The sequence below is a fragment of the Colobus angolensis genome, unplaced genomic scaffold (assembly GCF_000951035.1).
Source record: "Colobus angolensis palliatus isolate OR3802 unplaced genomic scaffold, Cang.pa_1.0 Scaffold36, whole genome shotgun sequence".
In the NCBI taxonomy this organism is placed as follows: domain Eukaryota; kingdom Metazoa; phylum Chordata; class Mammalia; order Primates; family Cercopithecidae; genus Colobus; species Colobus angolensis.
The window spans coordinates 5,391,330-5,403,929 of record NW_012116932.1 but is presented as its reverse complement, the minus strand read 5'-3'; the positions used below and the strand labels follow the sequence as shown (position 1 = coordinate 5,403,929).

Sequence of the window (12,600 nt, the reverse complement as noted above, 5' to 3'; positions counted from 1 at the left end):
TATGGAGGTGATTATTCATTCTGTGTAGGATTTGGTTTCCTAAGAATTTATATTTCTTTTCCAGCGTTTTACAGGAAACCAAATTGCAAAAATTTACCAGCAGAACCCCGAGGCCTACTCACATACGGAGGTTGGTTAAATATTGCTATTTGATTGAAAGTCACAGTTGAATTCTTTTCATAATATGTTAGAATAGATACATCTTATGTGCCGTGACTGAAAACATTGATAAGCAGACATTGACAAATGATATATTCGATTTGCTTTTTTCTCATCGTCAGGACATTTTCAAAGAGGAGGGGAAGAATGGAATGTGGGAAAGAGAAGTCAGGGGTTCTCCTGACCAGAAGGGTGAGGGTGAGGGTCCAGGTGGGAGCACTGGGGACTGACATGTTCCCGAGACCACCTGAGTGGAAGATCCGGGTGCCTGAGCAGGCTGTGTCTGCTCACTTTCCTATGTGGTTAACACAGGAGGACTACCAGGCACACGGTTGGCGTGGAGTCAGTGTTTTCTTTGGAAATGTGTGGGACTAGGCCTTTGTGTCCCCGGCTGCGGCCCTTCAGCCAGAGCCTCTGTCACAGGAACCCAGGTTCATTCCTGGCTCCACAGTTGCTGAAGCCAGCACTTGCTGCTGCCTGAGAAACAGCCCCACACCCTGGCTAGTGATTTTCATCTTGTGATAAGGAAACGATCAGCTCACGTTAAACCAAAGTGCCTTTTTAATCTTAGAAATTAACATGTGATTTATTATTTAATGATTTGAGGTTCCAGATTACTCTGCAGCATTAGCCATTAATGTAGGCTTTGGGTGGTGGTGAAAACCCTCCCTAAATTCTGTGTGTGGAACGAAGTCGGCCTGACAGGGAACAGGGGGTGATAACATTCTCTCCACAGTTCCAAAGGCCCATGATTCTCATGCGGAAGTACAGACCCTCAGGGTGGCATTGAAAATCCATCATTTGTTTCTCTGGCTACTGCTCAGGGTCTGTGGCTTCTGAGGAGCCAGCTTTCCTGAAGCCCTGAGAGTGTCCTGGTTAGTTCTGAGGCCACACATCCACTTCCGTTGTGACCAGAAGTAAATGCCAAGGAAATAGAGGAAGGAAATCAGGGCACACATTCCCCAGCATGTGGATTCTGGATGGAAAGGCAGCTTCCCTAAGCCCTTTCTCATAGGGCTTTTGGCTTTTGTCTCTTTTGACCTTGGCAGTTTTCTGGCCCATCAGAAACTGTAGAGAATGAATGCTCTCCCGAGGAGTCCGCTCATGGTATTCCAGCAGCTCCTATCTGAGATGCACAGTCTCCACCATTATTTGGGCCTTTTGCTCAAAGTTTCCACTTCCCTCTCCAATTTTTTTTCATGCTGTGTGTGTGTCAGAAGCATTCAGTAGCGCAGGGTGTGTGGAAGTGAGGCACCTCTCACTGTTTCTTTCCTTTACAGAGAATTTCTTTGGTCAGTAGCTTTGCTGCTTCTCTGTTCCTTGGCTCTTACTCCCCTATTGACTACAGCGATGGTGAGCCTTGGGGTATGGGTGGGTGCCTGGGCAGCCTGCATGTGGCATGTGGGTGTGCAGGCAGTGGGAGCCTCACCTACCCTGAGGGGTGCCAATCTTGTAGCCCTGTCATCTATTGCCGGGAAGGAAGTGTATTAATTATCCTTTGCCACTTACCAAATGACCCCAACACTTATCAACTGAAGACCACCATGTTTATTTTCTCACCTAGTGTCTGAGAGTCAGGAACGTGGGGGCAGCTTAGCTGGGAGGTACTGGCTCAGGATCTCCCACAAGGTGGCAGTCAGGCTGGCAGCCGGGGCTGAAGTCATTTTCAGGGTCGACTGGGGCTAGAGGATCCGTTTCCAGCATCATGCACATGACTACAGGCAAGAGGCCGCGGTTCCTCACATGTGGACCTCTTTATGGGGCCATTAGTGACATTGCAGAGAGGGAGGGAGGAGACAGAGGCCAAGCAGAAGCTGAGGAATCTTTTATACCCTAATCTTGAAGTGATGTGCCATCACTTTTGTCTCATCTTACTGGTCACACACTAGGTACAGCTGACCCAGTATAATGTTGGGGGGAACCTCACAAGGGGTGAAGACCAGGAGGTTGGGATCAGCAGGGGCAATCATGGAGCCCGGCTCCTGCAAGGAGCCATGAAAGTTTTTGTTTCACATTTGGTGAACTCATGAGATTTATGAGCTTCTAGAATCAAAACGCTAAAAAAAATAAATTGCGGATGATGCCAGTGAGGAGGGAAAGCTGGGAAGAGGTTGCTACAGGAACTCTTGGATGAGCCTAAGAGTGAGAAGAGTGTGGACAGAATGGGGGTGGAGAATGCAGGGCGGGAGCCCAGAGCCGTGGACGTGGCTTCAGAATGGAGCCTGGGATGCTCTGAGCCTCGTGGGAGTTCATGGGAAGGTTTTGAGGGCTGTTGTGTGCCAGGCTTTATTCTGGTTTCAGGAGAGAGAGTGACTAAGGAGTGCTATTAAGCTTCCCTCACAATCTGAAGGAGGCAACAGGGTTCCCTACAGCTAGCTCCGTAGAACTCAGACAGGCAGAACAGTCAACTTGGAGTAGCCTGCATGTCCACCCGTGTTCTGCACTCCTACCACAGGGCTGATAACCGCAGCAGCTGCTGCGGGGGGCATTCCAGAGGTTTATGTTCCTCAGCCACAGCTGGGCCCTCCACTCTGCTCCCCTTCCCTCACCTGAGATGGCACCTCCTAATTTCACCTGGGCAGGTGACACCATCAGCATCCCAGCCCACCTCTGTCTGCCTCCACATTGGCCCAGTGGAGGAGGAGGTCTCTCCCCGCATGCTCTGGGTTCCCTGTCCTTTCCCATCCTCAGGGAAGCCTTGGGAGGAGGATGTTTTAGGAAGGAGCTAATAGGTTGAACTCAGTGACCAGGAGGAAGTTAAGAGGACTCTGAGACCTTTCCTTGAAAGGTCAGATGAGATTGAGAAATCCCTGGGGGCTGACCTGGAAACCTAAGGGACATAGAGAGTGGTTACTGGTCAGTGTGTTGCTGCTAGTTCCAGGCCCCCTGGGAGGTCTCTGAGCAGCAGATTTCCAAGCTAACTGTAGTGTTTGAGTTGATGAGGAATATTTGGAGGAGGTGTGGTGCCATGTGTTTCCAAGGGCCCCTAGGGCCTCTGGTTCTCTGGTTCCAGAACAACACAAGCATGCATACCTTCCATGAAGAAAGAGCTCCAGTATAAGTTGCGTCAAGAGAATTATCTGCTGTTTGCCAGATTTGTGCATTTTCACAAAAGGTCTGTTTTCAAGATGTGTCTGTTGTTTGTTTCCTTCCTTCCTCAGGTTCTGGAATGAATTTGCTGCAGATACAGGATAAAGTCTGGTCCCAGACTTGCCTTGGTGCCTGTGCACCTCATTTAGAGGAGAAGCTTGGCCCACCAGTACCATCATGCTCAGTTGTGGTAGGTCTCCTTTCTGGCGATGTGGCTCATTTAAGAGCTGGCAGTTACCAGGGAAGCACTGTAGCACACACACACACACACACACACATACACACAGACACACACACACACACTGCACACTCCCTTGTTCATTCACCTGCAGGCATACACATGCAGGGTCTTCAGTTTAGCCTAAGATGTAAGTCAGTGTCTGGATCAGTGCCTTGCACATAGTAGGTGCTCAGGTACATGCCTTATGGTCGGCAGGACTTTGGAAAATTCCACTAGGAATTTATTAGAATAGGGATAAAAATGGCAGGTGATTGCATAGCTAAAGAAAAAATGCACAGAGTGCTGAAAATCTAGGGACTGCTGATGAAGCTTGAAGAAGGCAACCTTGGGGAAAACAGAAAGAAATACCAGAGGCGCTGGCGCAGCACAGGCCCTGGCACTGGACAGCCTGGGACTGAATCCTGGTTCTACCAGCTTTGTGCCTTTGTGTCTCGGTTTCCTCATCTGGAACAAGGGGAATGCTGCTGTTCATCTTACAGGGCTGTTGTGCAAATTAGATGAGTTGATATGTTTAAAGCACTTAAAATAGTGCCTGGTCCCGTGGGTAATGGGAAAAACATTTACCCATCCCGGCGGCCCCACCCGTTTGCAGTGGACACTGGCTGTGAATGCGCTGGTGTGTCCTAGTTGGCCAGCCCTGTTCTCCATTGTCCTGTGGGCACAATAGAGTAGAGAGAGAGAGAGCTCTGGGTCCTGCCTCTGGGACCCTTTGGTGGGAAATGCTTACTACAGAGCCAGAACAACCAGAAGGAACTCTGGGTGGGAGAGAATGTTGGTGTGAACAAGGGACAAGGGCACTCTGAGGCCTGGAGGGAGTCGTGTAACTAGGAGTCTTGGGCCATGTGGAGGAGGGGCTGCTGTGAGGACTTCTCATTGGGAGTCTCAGCCACAGAAGCACTTTTGTTTTCTTTTCAGAGACAGAGTCTCACCTTGTCACCTGAGTTGGAGTGCAGTGGCATGATCATAGCTCACTGCAGCCACCAACTCCTGGGCTCAAGTGATCCCCCTGCCTCAGCTTCCTGAGTAGCTGGGACCACAGGTGTGCACCACCATGCACAGCTAATATTTTTTTTTATTTTGGTAGTGACAGGGTCTGACTATGTTGCTCAGATTGGGCAATTCTCCTGCCTCAGTCTCCCAAAGTGCTGGGATCACAGGTGTGAACCACTGCACACACCTGTGTGATTCACATTGACATGCTGAAAACAGCCTCTGCCACCATGAGGCAGAACATCAAAGCCAAACCATCAACATCTAAAGTATACCATGAGGCCAGTGCACAGAGCTGAAGAAAGAGCCATGTGGCCCTGTGGAAGCTGACAGTGCAGAACCCAGACAGACTGACGCCGGTCAGAAAGGCAGAGAAAGGGCAGACAGAAAACAGCCAAGCCATCGGGACTGATAATCCACACGTGGCTTTTAGTTGGATGTGAAATTCAGAGCAGGCTTTGTTTGCCTTATGCGAGAACACTTGCCTCCAAGAAGGAGCCTGTGCAGATGAGCAGCTTGAGGATCAGGAAAGAACTGACTCTGAAAAGGCATTTTCATTTGTCACATAGGTGTCACATGTTGGGGAACCAAGCAGGACCCATGTTTTTCATCATCCCTCTTTTTGCAGGTAGTGCTCAGATAGCCCTCCCTGCACACTGTCTTTTTCGGATTACTTTCCTTAGAACATTGTTCTCTGCACTTTCACGTCCAATTGTTGTTTATCCAGTCGCTGGGGTGATAGAGCGAATGTGCAAGGCATTATCTGCTCCCATGAGTTTGCTTACTGGCGTCCGGTACCTTTGTTTTTTTTTTTTAATGCTATATCAAGAATTTGGAGCTTATAAAGCAAGCACAAGTTAGGGGTTGGTTTGTTCTCTCTACCTGAAATCTCAATATCAGCAGTTTTTGAGATGACCTCATGCTCGTGGTTCCAAACCTGCACTGGATTTCTCTGGCGATTTGTGAACAGGAGGGACACACCCAGTTTGTGACAGGGAGTGGTGTGACTCCAGGCTCTGCAAGACATTCCTTCAGCTCCGGTGACCTGGAGCCTGTAGCATTTTCGTGGCCTGAAGCGTGGGTGGCTGTGCTGAGCAGGCAGGATTTACCTCAACAGAGCACCTTTGCTTTATCCCCATCCCTCAGGGAGCCATTTCTTCCTATTACATCCAGCGCTACGGATTTCCTCCAGGATGCAAAGTGGTGGCCTTCACTGGGGACAACCCAGGTGAGTATCGGGGAGTTTCACTGTCCGATGAGCCTGACTGGGTCCATGCTGGACTTTTGAGAATTCCAGTCCAGCCTCTTGGTGAAGCCTTCTGTGGTTGTTCCCCACCACCCCCACCCTGCGATCTGACTCCTTGTACCTGCCCCATCTCAGCTCCAACTCTGCCCTCAGGAGCTGGTCAGTCTGCTCTCTCTGGATGAAAACTGCTCAATGATTAAGGAAGGCAGTCTTTCCCACCCCATCCCTAACCTGTCTTTTCTGTTCCAAGATGAATAGCTCAATTCCTCCAATCTTTCCTCTAGGACATGGTTTTAAGTCTCTGCCCTGTCATCTGATCTGCAGCAATGACTTGTTTCTCATCCAGACACCTCATCTCCTTCCCTAGCCTCTTCTCTTCCTCCTCCTCTCCTCTGGGTAGTCCTGAAGCCACTCCTGGAGGGGCCCTTGGATCTCTGAAGGAAGGCCAGGTGGGCTACACTAAACAACACCGTAACTACTACCCCTCAGCCCCACCCCAGGAAAAGTCTTTTTCTCACGATCCACCAGATTAGGGTTACATTTAATTCTAACTAGAAAGGTTAATTTTAACCCTAATTAGAACGGTTACTTTCTGTCCTTTCAGTCTTCTTTCTGTGCTCATAAATAAGCATTGTTTATTTTAATCAACCTGGGCAGTATCTTTCTCATTTTAACAGTTGTCTAGAGCTCAATTGTCCAAGCATTTATTTCACCAGTCCCTTATGGATGGAGGGTGGTGTTGCTTCAGTGTTTGGGCAGTGCAAATGATGTTGAGATGCACATTCGGTCTCATCTCTTTGTTGTTACAGGATAAGTTCTCAAAGGTGGGATTCCTGGATCCAAGGCTTCTGACACACACGCTGCTGATTGAACCTCAGTGGCAGTGTTTGAGTGCACCTGTTCCTCACTCCCATTTCACCTTTACTCACATGTTCATTCACTCAGCATTTAGTGAGTGCCTATTATGTGCCAGGCCTTCCTTCAGCGCTGGGGCACTTCAGCAATCAAGGCAGATAAAGGTTGCTGTTGGGAGCCAGGTGTGGTAGTGTGCACCTGTAGTTTTAGCTACTTGGCAGGCTGAGGTTGGGACGATTGCATGGTCACGGAGTTCGAGGCTGCAGTGAGCTATAATCATGCCACTGCACTCCAGCCTGGGTGACAGAGTGAGACCCCACCTCTATATCTCAAAAAAAAAAAAAAAGGACTGCTGTTGTGGGCCTTGTGTCTAAGGCAGGGCACAGACAGTGAACATAACCTCACCCTCTTCTTTTCCATTACTGCCTGTGTTTTTCTCTGCTGTGTATCCTTGGTGTCTTGTCTTGGCCTGCTTGATTCTCTGCACTCCTGGGAGTGCCTGACAGTGGAGGGATGTTTGGACCCCTTCAGGGAAGAGACTTCACAGCTCAAATCAGAGGTCCTGCTAACAGAGACTTCACCCCCGCCCCCTATGACCTTCTCCTCTTAGGGCCTCCTGAGAGCTCAGCTCCCCCTGCTCCTGCCTCCACCCTAGGGTGTGGGTGGGGGTTGGAGGTGGGAGCTGTGCGCCTGCCTGGAGAGCCCTGTGGTTTGCTTTGTGGTTCCCACGTGGCCACCAGCTAACCAGAAGCTCCCCTCCCATTCTCAGCATCGCTGGCAGGCATGAGACTGGAGGAAGGTGACATTGCGGTAAGGCGACTTCCCATACCCATAGGCTCCTTCTGTTTCCACACTCACACCCACACTCTGATAAGTAGCAGAGATGCTGCTGGGACCCAGACCCTGAAGGACCAGGATCCGGGTCCCTGTAGATCAGAGTGTCTGCCAGTTCCAGAAGACAGTGGAGGGAGGGGATGAGGGCACACATCTTTCTCAGAAGGTCATTGTTCTTTGCTGGATGGGCAGGATCCCTGCCTACTTCACAGTGGCCAGTCTTAGTGCGTGCAGTGGCAGAGGGTCAGATGTGGGGCCAAAGGGCTGTGAGCAGCCCAGATGAATAAGGAAGACATAACCCAGGCCTTCCTACTTCTAGTGGGAAAGTCATGTGGGGAACCAGCCATCCCCCAAACCATTATTTAGATGCAGTTGTGGGAAATCAGCACAGAAGATCTATGAAATCTGCATCTGGGGAGCTAACTCCTGGCTCATCTGGTGTGGGAGGGTCAGAAGTGGCTCTGAGAAAGTGGCCTTGCTTCTGAGGTCTGCAGCATGAGTAAAGTGACAGGGTTAAGGTAGGTGGAGTACAGCGCATCGCTGGCAGAGGGCAGTGTGTGTGGGCAAAGCCCAAGGCGCCCCGCCTCTGCCCATCTCTCCCCAGGTCAGCCTGGGCACCAGTGACACCCTGTTTCTCTGGCTCCAAGAACCCATGCCTGCCCTGGAAGGCCACATCTTCTGCAACCCGGTTGACTCCCAGCACTACATGGCACTCCTGTGGTGAGCCTGGGTGTTGGTTGGCACCATTCCCTGGGTGAGGAGGTGTGGGCAGATGTGGCACCATCTTGAGGACCCTAAGTCATTCCACTAAGCTCTGGAATGACTCCCTCCACTTTCCCAGGCTCTGCTGAGCAGCCGAGACCCCCAAGGACTCACCGATTCTTGCTGACAGCAGAGCTGGGTGGGGAATAACCCAAGACCCTGAGTCCCTCAAGCCCGGGTTTGAATCCTATCCTCACCACCTATATCCTGTGTGACCTTGGGCAAACTCCGTAGTGTGGCATGTCTGAGCCACACTTTCCTCATGAGATGGGGAGGGCAAGAGCATTTACCTCACATTGTTGCTGTGACCTGTCCAGTATGTGGTGGACCGTCATAGCGGAAAAGACATCCTGCTTCCCAACAGCTCTCATGGAAGGGACATGCTCTGTGCTCTGACCACAGGCCTTTGGAGACCTGTCCAGAGCTCCTGAGGGAAATGGTTTCTGAGCTCCTAAGCCCTAAGAAGCATTGGAGAATGTGGCTAGTTAATCTAGCCCACCCTGCCTCATTGTGCCCATGGTAGAATGTGCAGAAACCGGAGCTCCCTGTCTCTACCTGGGGCTCCTCTGTGTCAGCCTCCTGTGTAAACAGCCTAAGATAAGGGCATTTCCGGTGCCTCCCAGGCGTTCAGGGGCCTGGAATCTGAGGAAGCACCTCTGATACCTAAGTTTCAGAGCCTGCTGTGCACTGACTAGGGGTTGTGGTCCAGCCTGACCTGCAGTTCCTCTGCCTGGGTCTCTTTACTGAAACTCATGGGTCCAGTGAGCAAGCACTGGCTCCCTTCCTCAGAGCTATATCCTCTTCTGCAGCTTTAAAAATGGCTCCCTCATGAGAGAGAAGATCCGCGACAAGTCCGCGTCCCGTTCCTGGAGCAAGTTCTCTAAGGCACTGCAGTCCACAGAGATGGGCAATGGTGGAAACCTGGGTAGGCCAGTTGGTGATGCCCAAGCCTGTGAAGGGTCAGCAGCTGCCGGCTGGAGGTGCAGGGCCTGGGGCCCCATGAGCTGGGGGAGAGGAGGGCCGTGGAGAAGTCCAGGGGAGCGCTGTCTGTCTGCACTTCTATTCCACAGATCCTACAAGCTGGTGTGGAACCCTGTGTTCTAAGCGAGGGTGGGCCTGTAAGGCTGTCCTTGGCTTCTGCTCTGAGCAGAAGATCAGGCCATAGCTACATCTTCTGTCCCCACCAAGCCCCTGGTGACAGCATCAGAGAGGGCAGCCTCTACGCTGGTGTATCCCCATTCACAGCCCTCTGCCCCAGGCGCAAGGAAAAGTGCCCAGTGTCTCGGAAGGCCTGAGCAGGGAGGGGCTGTGCCTCCCTTGGTCAAACCTGTGTTGGTATTTTAGGATTGACTGGGCAGCTGCTTCCTGTTCAAGGCTTCCAAGTGAGAGCAGGAAGAGTTGTCTCTGAGAAAAGCTAGCTCAGGGCTCCCTGGTTCCCTTCTATCCTGTTGGAGAGAAGAACTGAGAATATTCGCAGGTCTCATCTGGGGGATGAAAGAGAGCCAGGGGACCCGGGGATATGGGGTCATTTTGCCCTGTTCTACGTCTATTGAGAGGCCGATATTTTGTTTTTTGACTAATGACAGCTGATCTCTTCCTGGTTTTATTTCAGGTTTTTATTTCGATGTAATGGAGATCACCCCTGAAATTATTGGATGTCATAGGTTTAACACAGAAAACCACAAGGTACGTGTGCTGTTGGTATTGGAGTTACATTGACTCCATTTGTGAGTGTAAAATTTAACAATTGCCTATGAAATTATGTAACTTTTAGGGACTTCATTCATTCACTCATCCATTGATATCATACACACTTGTGGTGTGCCAGGGTACATTCTAGATCCTGGGGAATCTATAGGACATGGTCCTTTCCCTCAGGGAGGAATGCAGAAAACCTGAGAGTTCTCTTCCAATTTAGCAAATGCTAACACTATCATTGAGTATCACAGAGCTTATTTCCTTGGCGAGTTTTATCCCATACTCTTCAAGAGCCCATGAATCTTGAGATCATTAATTTCCTCCTGGTTGAAAGAGCCACTGAGCCCGGGAGGTTCTAATGTTTATTGAGCCCATTTGGTGCCAGGCATTGTTCTCATGGTTTTCTGTACCTTCCTCATTTACTTTTCTTTTTTTTTCTTTTTAATTTTTTTGAGATGGAGTCTCACTCTGTTGCCCAGGCTCGAGTGCAGTGGGACGATCTTGGCTCACTGCAACCCCTGCGTCCTGGGTTCAAACGATCCTCCTGCCTCAGCCTCCTGAGTAGCTGGGATCACAGACCCAAGCCACCATGCCCAGCTAATTTTTGTAATTTTAGTAGAGAGGGGTTTGTCCACGTTGGCCAGACTGGTCTTGAACTCCTGACCTCAAGTGATACGCCCCCTCCCAAAATGCTGGGATTATAGGTATGAACCACCATGCCCGGCTATCATTTAGTTTTCAAAGCAATAGGCACTATTGTTCCTCTTTCTAGATGGAGAGGTTGAGACTCAGAGGCTCAGGCTAAATAATCTGCCCAGAGTCACAAGGTCATAGGTGGAGGGGGCTCAAATCCAGTCCTCTCTGGCTCTGAAGCTGCTGTTTTCTTTCTCCTCCACAATGTGACCTTTCCCAGGAAGGATTTAGTTGGTTCTTGCTGCTCGAAATTGACATTGCTGTTAGATAGTCACTGGAGAGTCATCACCACATTTTGGGTTGTACCTGAGACATGTTTCTGACCCCAGTAAATGGGGGGTTTATGTAAGACACTCTGTCTGGAAACTGTAACTGTCCGAGTTGGCATTGGATTCAATGGCAGATGATGGCACTACATGTTGGATTATGAACGGAAAGCTTTGTATAAAGTAGGAAGTTCATTTCAATCTTCTGATGGAGAATCAGTTTGGTTTCTTTTATTAGAGGGAGAAGTTATGTCTGTTCTCTTTCATGCATATCAATCCTAGATTTATCAAGGAGAAAGTAGTGTTCTTCATTCATTCATTCAACCAACAGATATGTATGATTGGTGCCAGGCACCCGGGACACAAAGGAGAACAAGACATCGGTGGCCCTTGCTCTCTAGAGCCTGCAGTCTAGGAGGGAGAGGGACAGTAGACGAGTGAATGAGCACGTACATGAATGCAGCAGGTGCTAAGGCTGGGAAGCAGAAGAACAGAGTGCTGCAAGGAAAAGCAGTGGCCTTTAGGTTGAGACCTGAAAATACTCAGGATCTCATCATGGAAAGAGTAGGATAGACTTCCAGGCAGAGGGAGCAGCTTGGGAACTAGAAGAAGGTCGGTAAGGTTAGAGTGTAGCTGTTCATGAGGGGGATGGCAGCAGGTTCTAGCACTGGTCTCAGGTGCCAGAGAAGCAGGGGTGAGCCTGGGGTTGATTCCCATCAGTACTAGCTTGAAGGACATGCCACAGGGGTGGGATCTCAGTGTAAGCTCGTGGCTGTCACTTATCTAGTATGTACTGCATTTTCCAGGCTCTGTTGTCTAATCTGATCATTGCAACAACCCTAAAAAACAGGCCCCACTATTATCTCCGTTTTGTTAAGAAAAAGAATGATAGCAAGACTAATGTAACTTATTAAAGATTGCAGAGCTGAATGGTAGACAGAACTTGATCTCTCAGCTGCCTGAGACTAAATTCTGTAATGTCTCTGACTCTTCAAAGTGACATGCATGTGAGGGTGTGGGCTTGTGTGCTTCAGTAGTGTGTTTGTGTGAGTGTGTGTGACAGGCAAAGATAGTGGTTAAAGAGCCCAACTATGAGTTTCAAATCTGGGCTATTGTTTAAAAAGATCACACACAGACACATATACTCGCACACACAGACACACACACAGACAAACACAAACACACACACACACACACACACACACACGAATGGACAATGAGAGTTCCTTACTCTGTGCCCACCTTTTTCTGGAGACAGGTCGCAGCATTCCCTGGGGATGTGGAGGTTCGAGCACTGATTGAAGGACAATTCATGGCCAAGAGGATTCATGCAGAAGGCTTGGGCTATCGAGTCAGTAAGTGAGCCACTGGCAGCATGTGTCCCGGGGTGGGGGCTCAGGGCCAGCTCACACCCGGGGAGCCAGGGCTAGTGGGTCAATGTCTACTACAGTTTTCTTTCAGGGGGCCTTGTGCAGGAGGAAGGTGGAGCCTGACCTTGGGGATGGGATGAGAAAGTGTGTCAATTGGCACTTGTAGGCAGGCATAGAATAGCAGGTAGGTTGTTCCTGCTTCTCAGGTGTGTCCACAATAGCCTGACCTTTTGACCAGGACCTGTAGGACTTGGGAAAGGTCTTTCTGTAACCCTAAGCTCCAAGCTGCAGATGAGCTGTCTTGAGCTCTGGACTCCAAGGACATAGGCAGTGCAAGGTCTGGGGGCATGAGTGGATCTTGTCCTTCTAGCCTAGCCAGGTCCCATTGCCTGTGGG

The 12,600-nt window shown here is 50.0% G+C and overlaps 1 protein-coding gene across 2 annotated transcripts in view; it reads left to right on the top strand.

Moving 5' to 3' along the window:
• Positions 1-12,600, top strand: part of XYLB (xylulokinase homolog (H. influenzae)) — a 75,926-nt gene that overhangs the window by 29,679 nt on the left and 33,647 nt on the right. For both annotated transcript variants that reach the window (XM_011953313.1, XM_011953314.1), the window contains exons 7-15: positions 65-130; positions 1,440-1,512; positions 3,321-3,439; positions 5,627-5,708; positions 7,351-7,391; positions 8,020-8,135; positions 8,987-9,102; positions 9,790-9,863; positions 12,093-12,189. In XM_011953313.1, the coding sequence (XP_011808703.1) occupies positions 65-130; positions 1,440-1,512; positions 3,321-3,439; positions 5,627-5,708; positions 7,351-7,391; positions 8,020-8,135; positions 8,987-9,102; positions 9,790-9,863; positions 12,093-12,189 (784 nt within the window). The remainder of the gene's footprint in view (positions 1-64; positions 131-1,439; positions 1,513-3,320; positions 3,440-5,626; positions 5,709-7,350; positions 7,392-8,019; positions 8,136-8,986; positions 9,103-9,789; positions 9,864-12,092; positions 12,190-12,600) is intronic.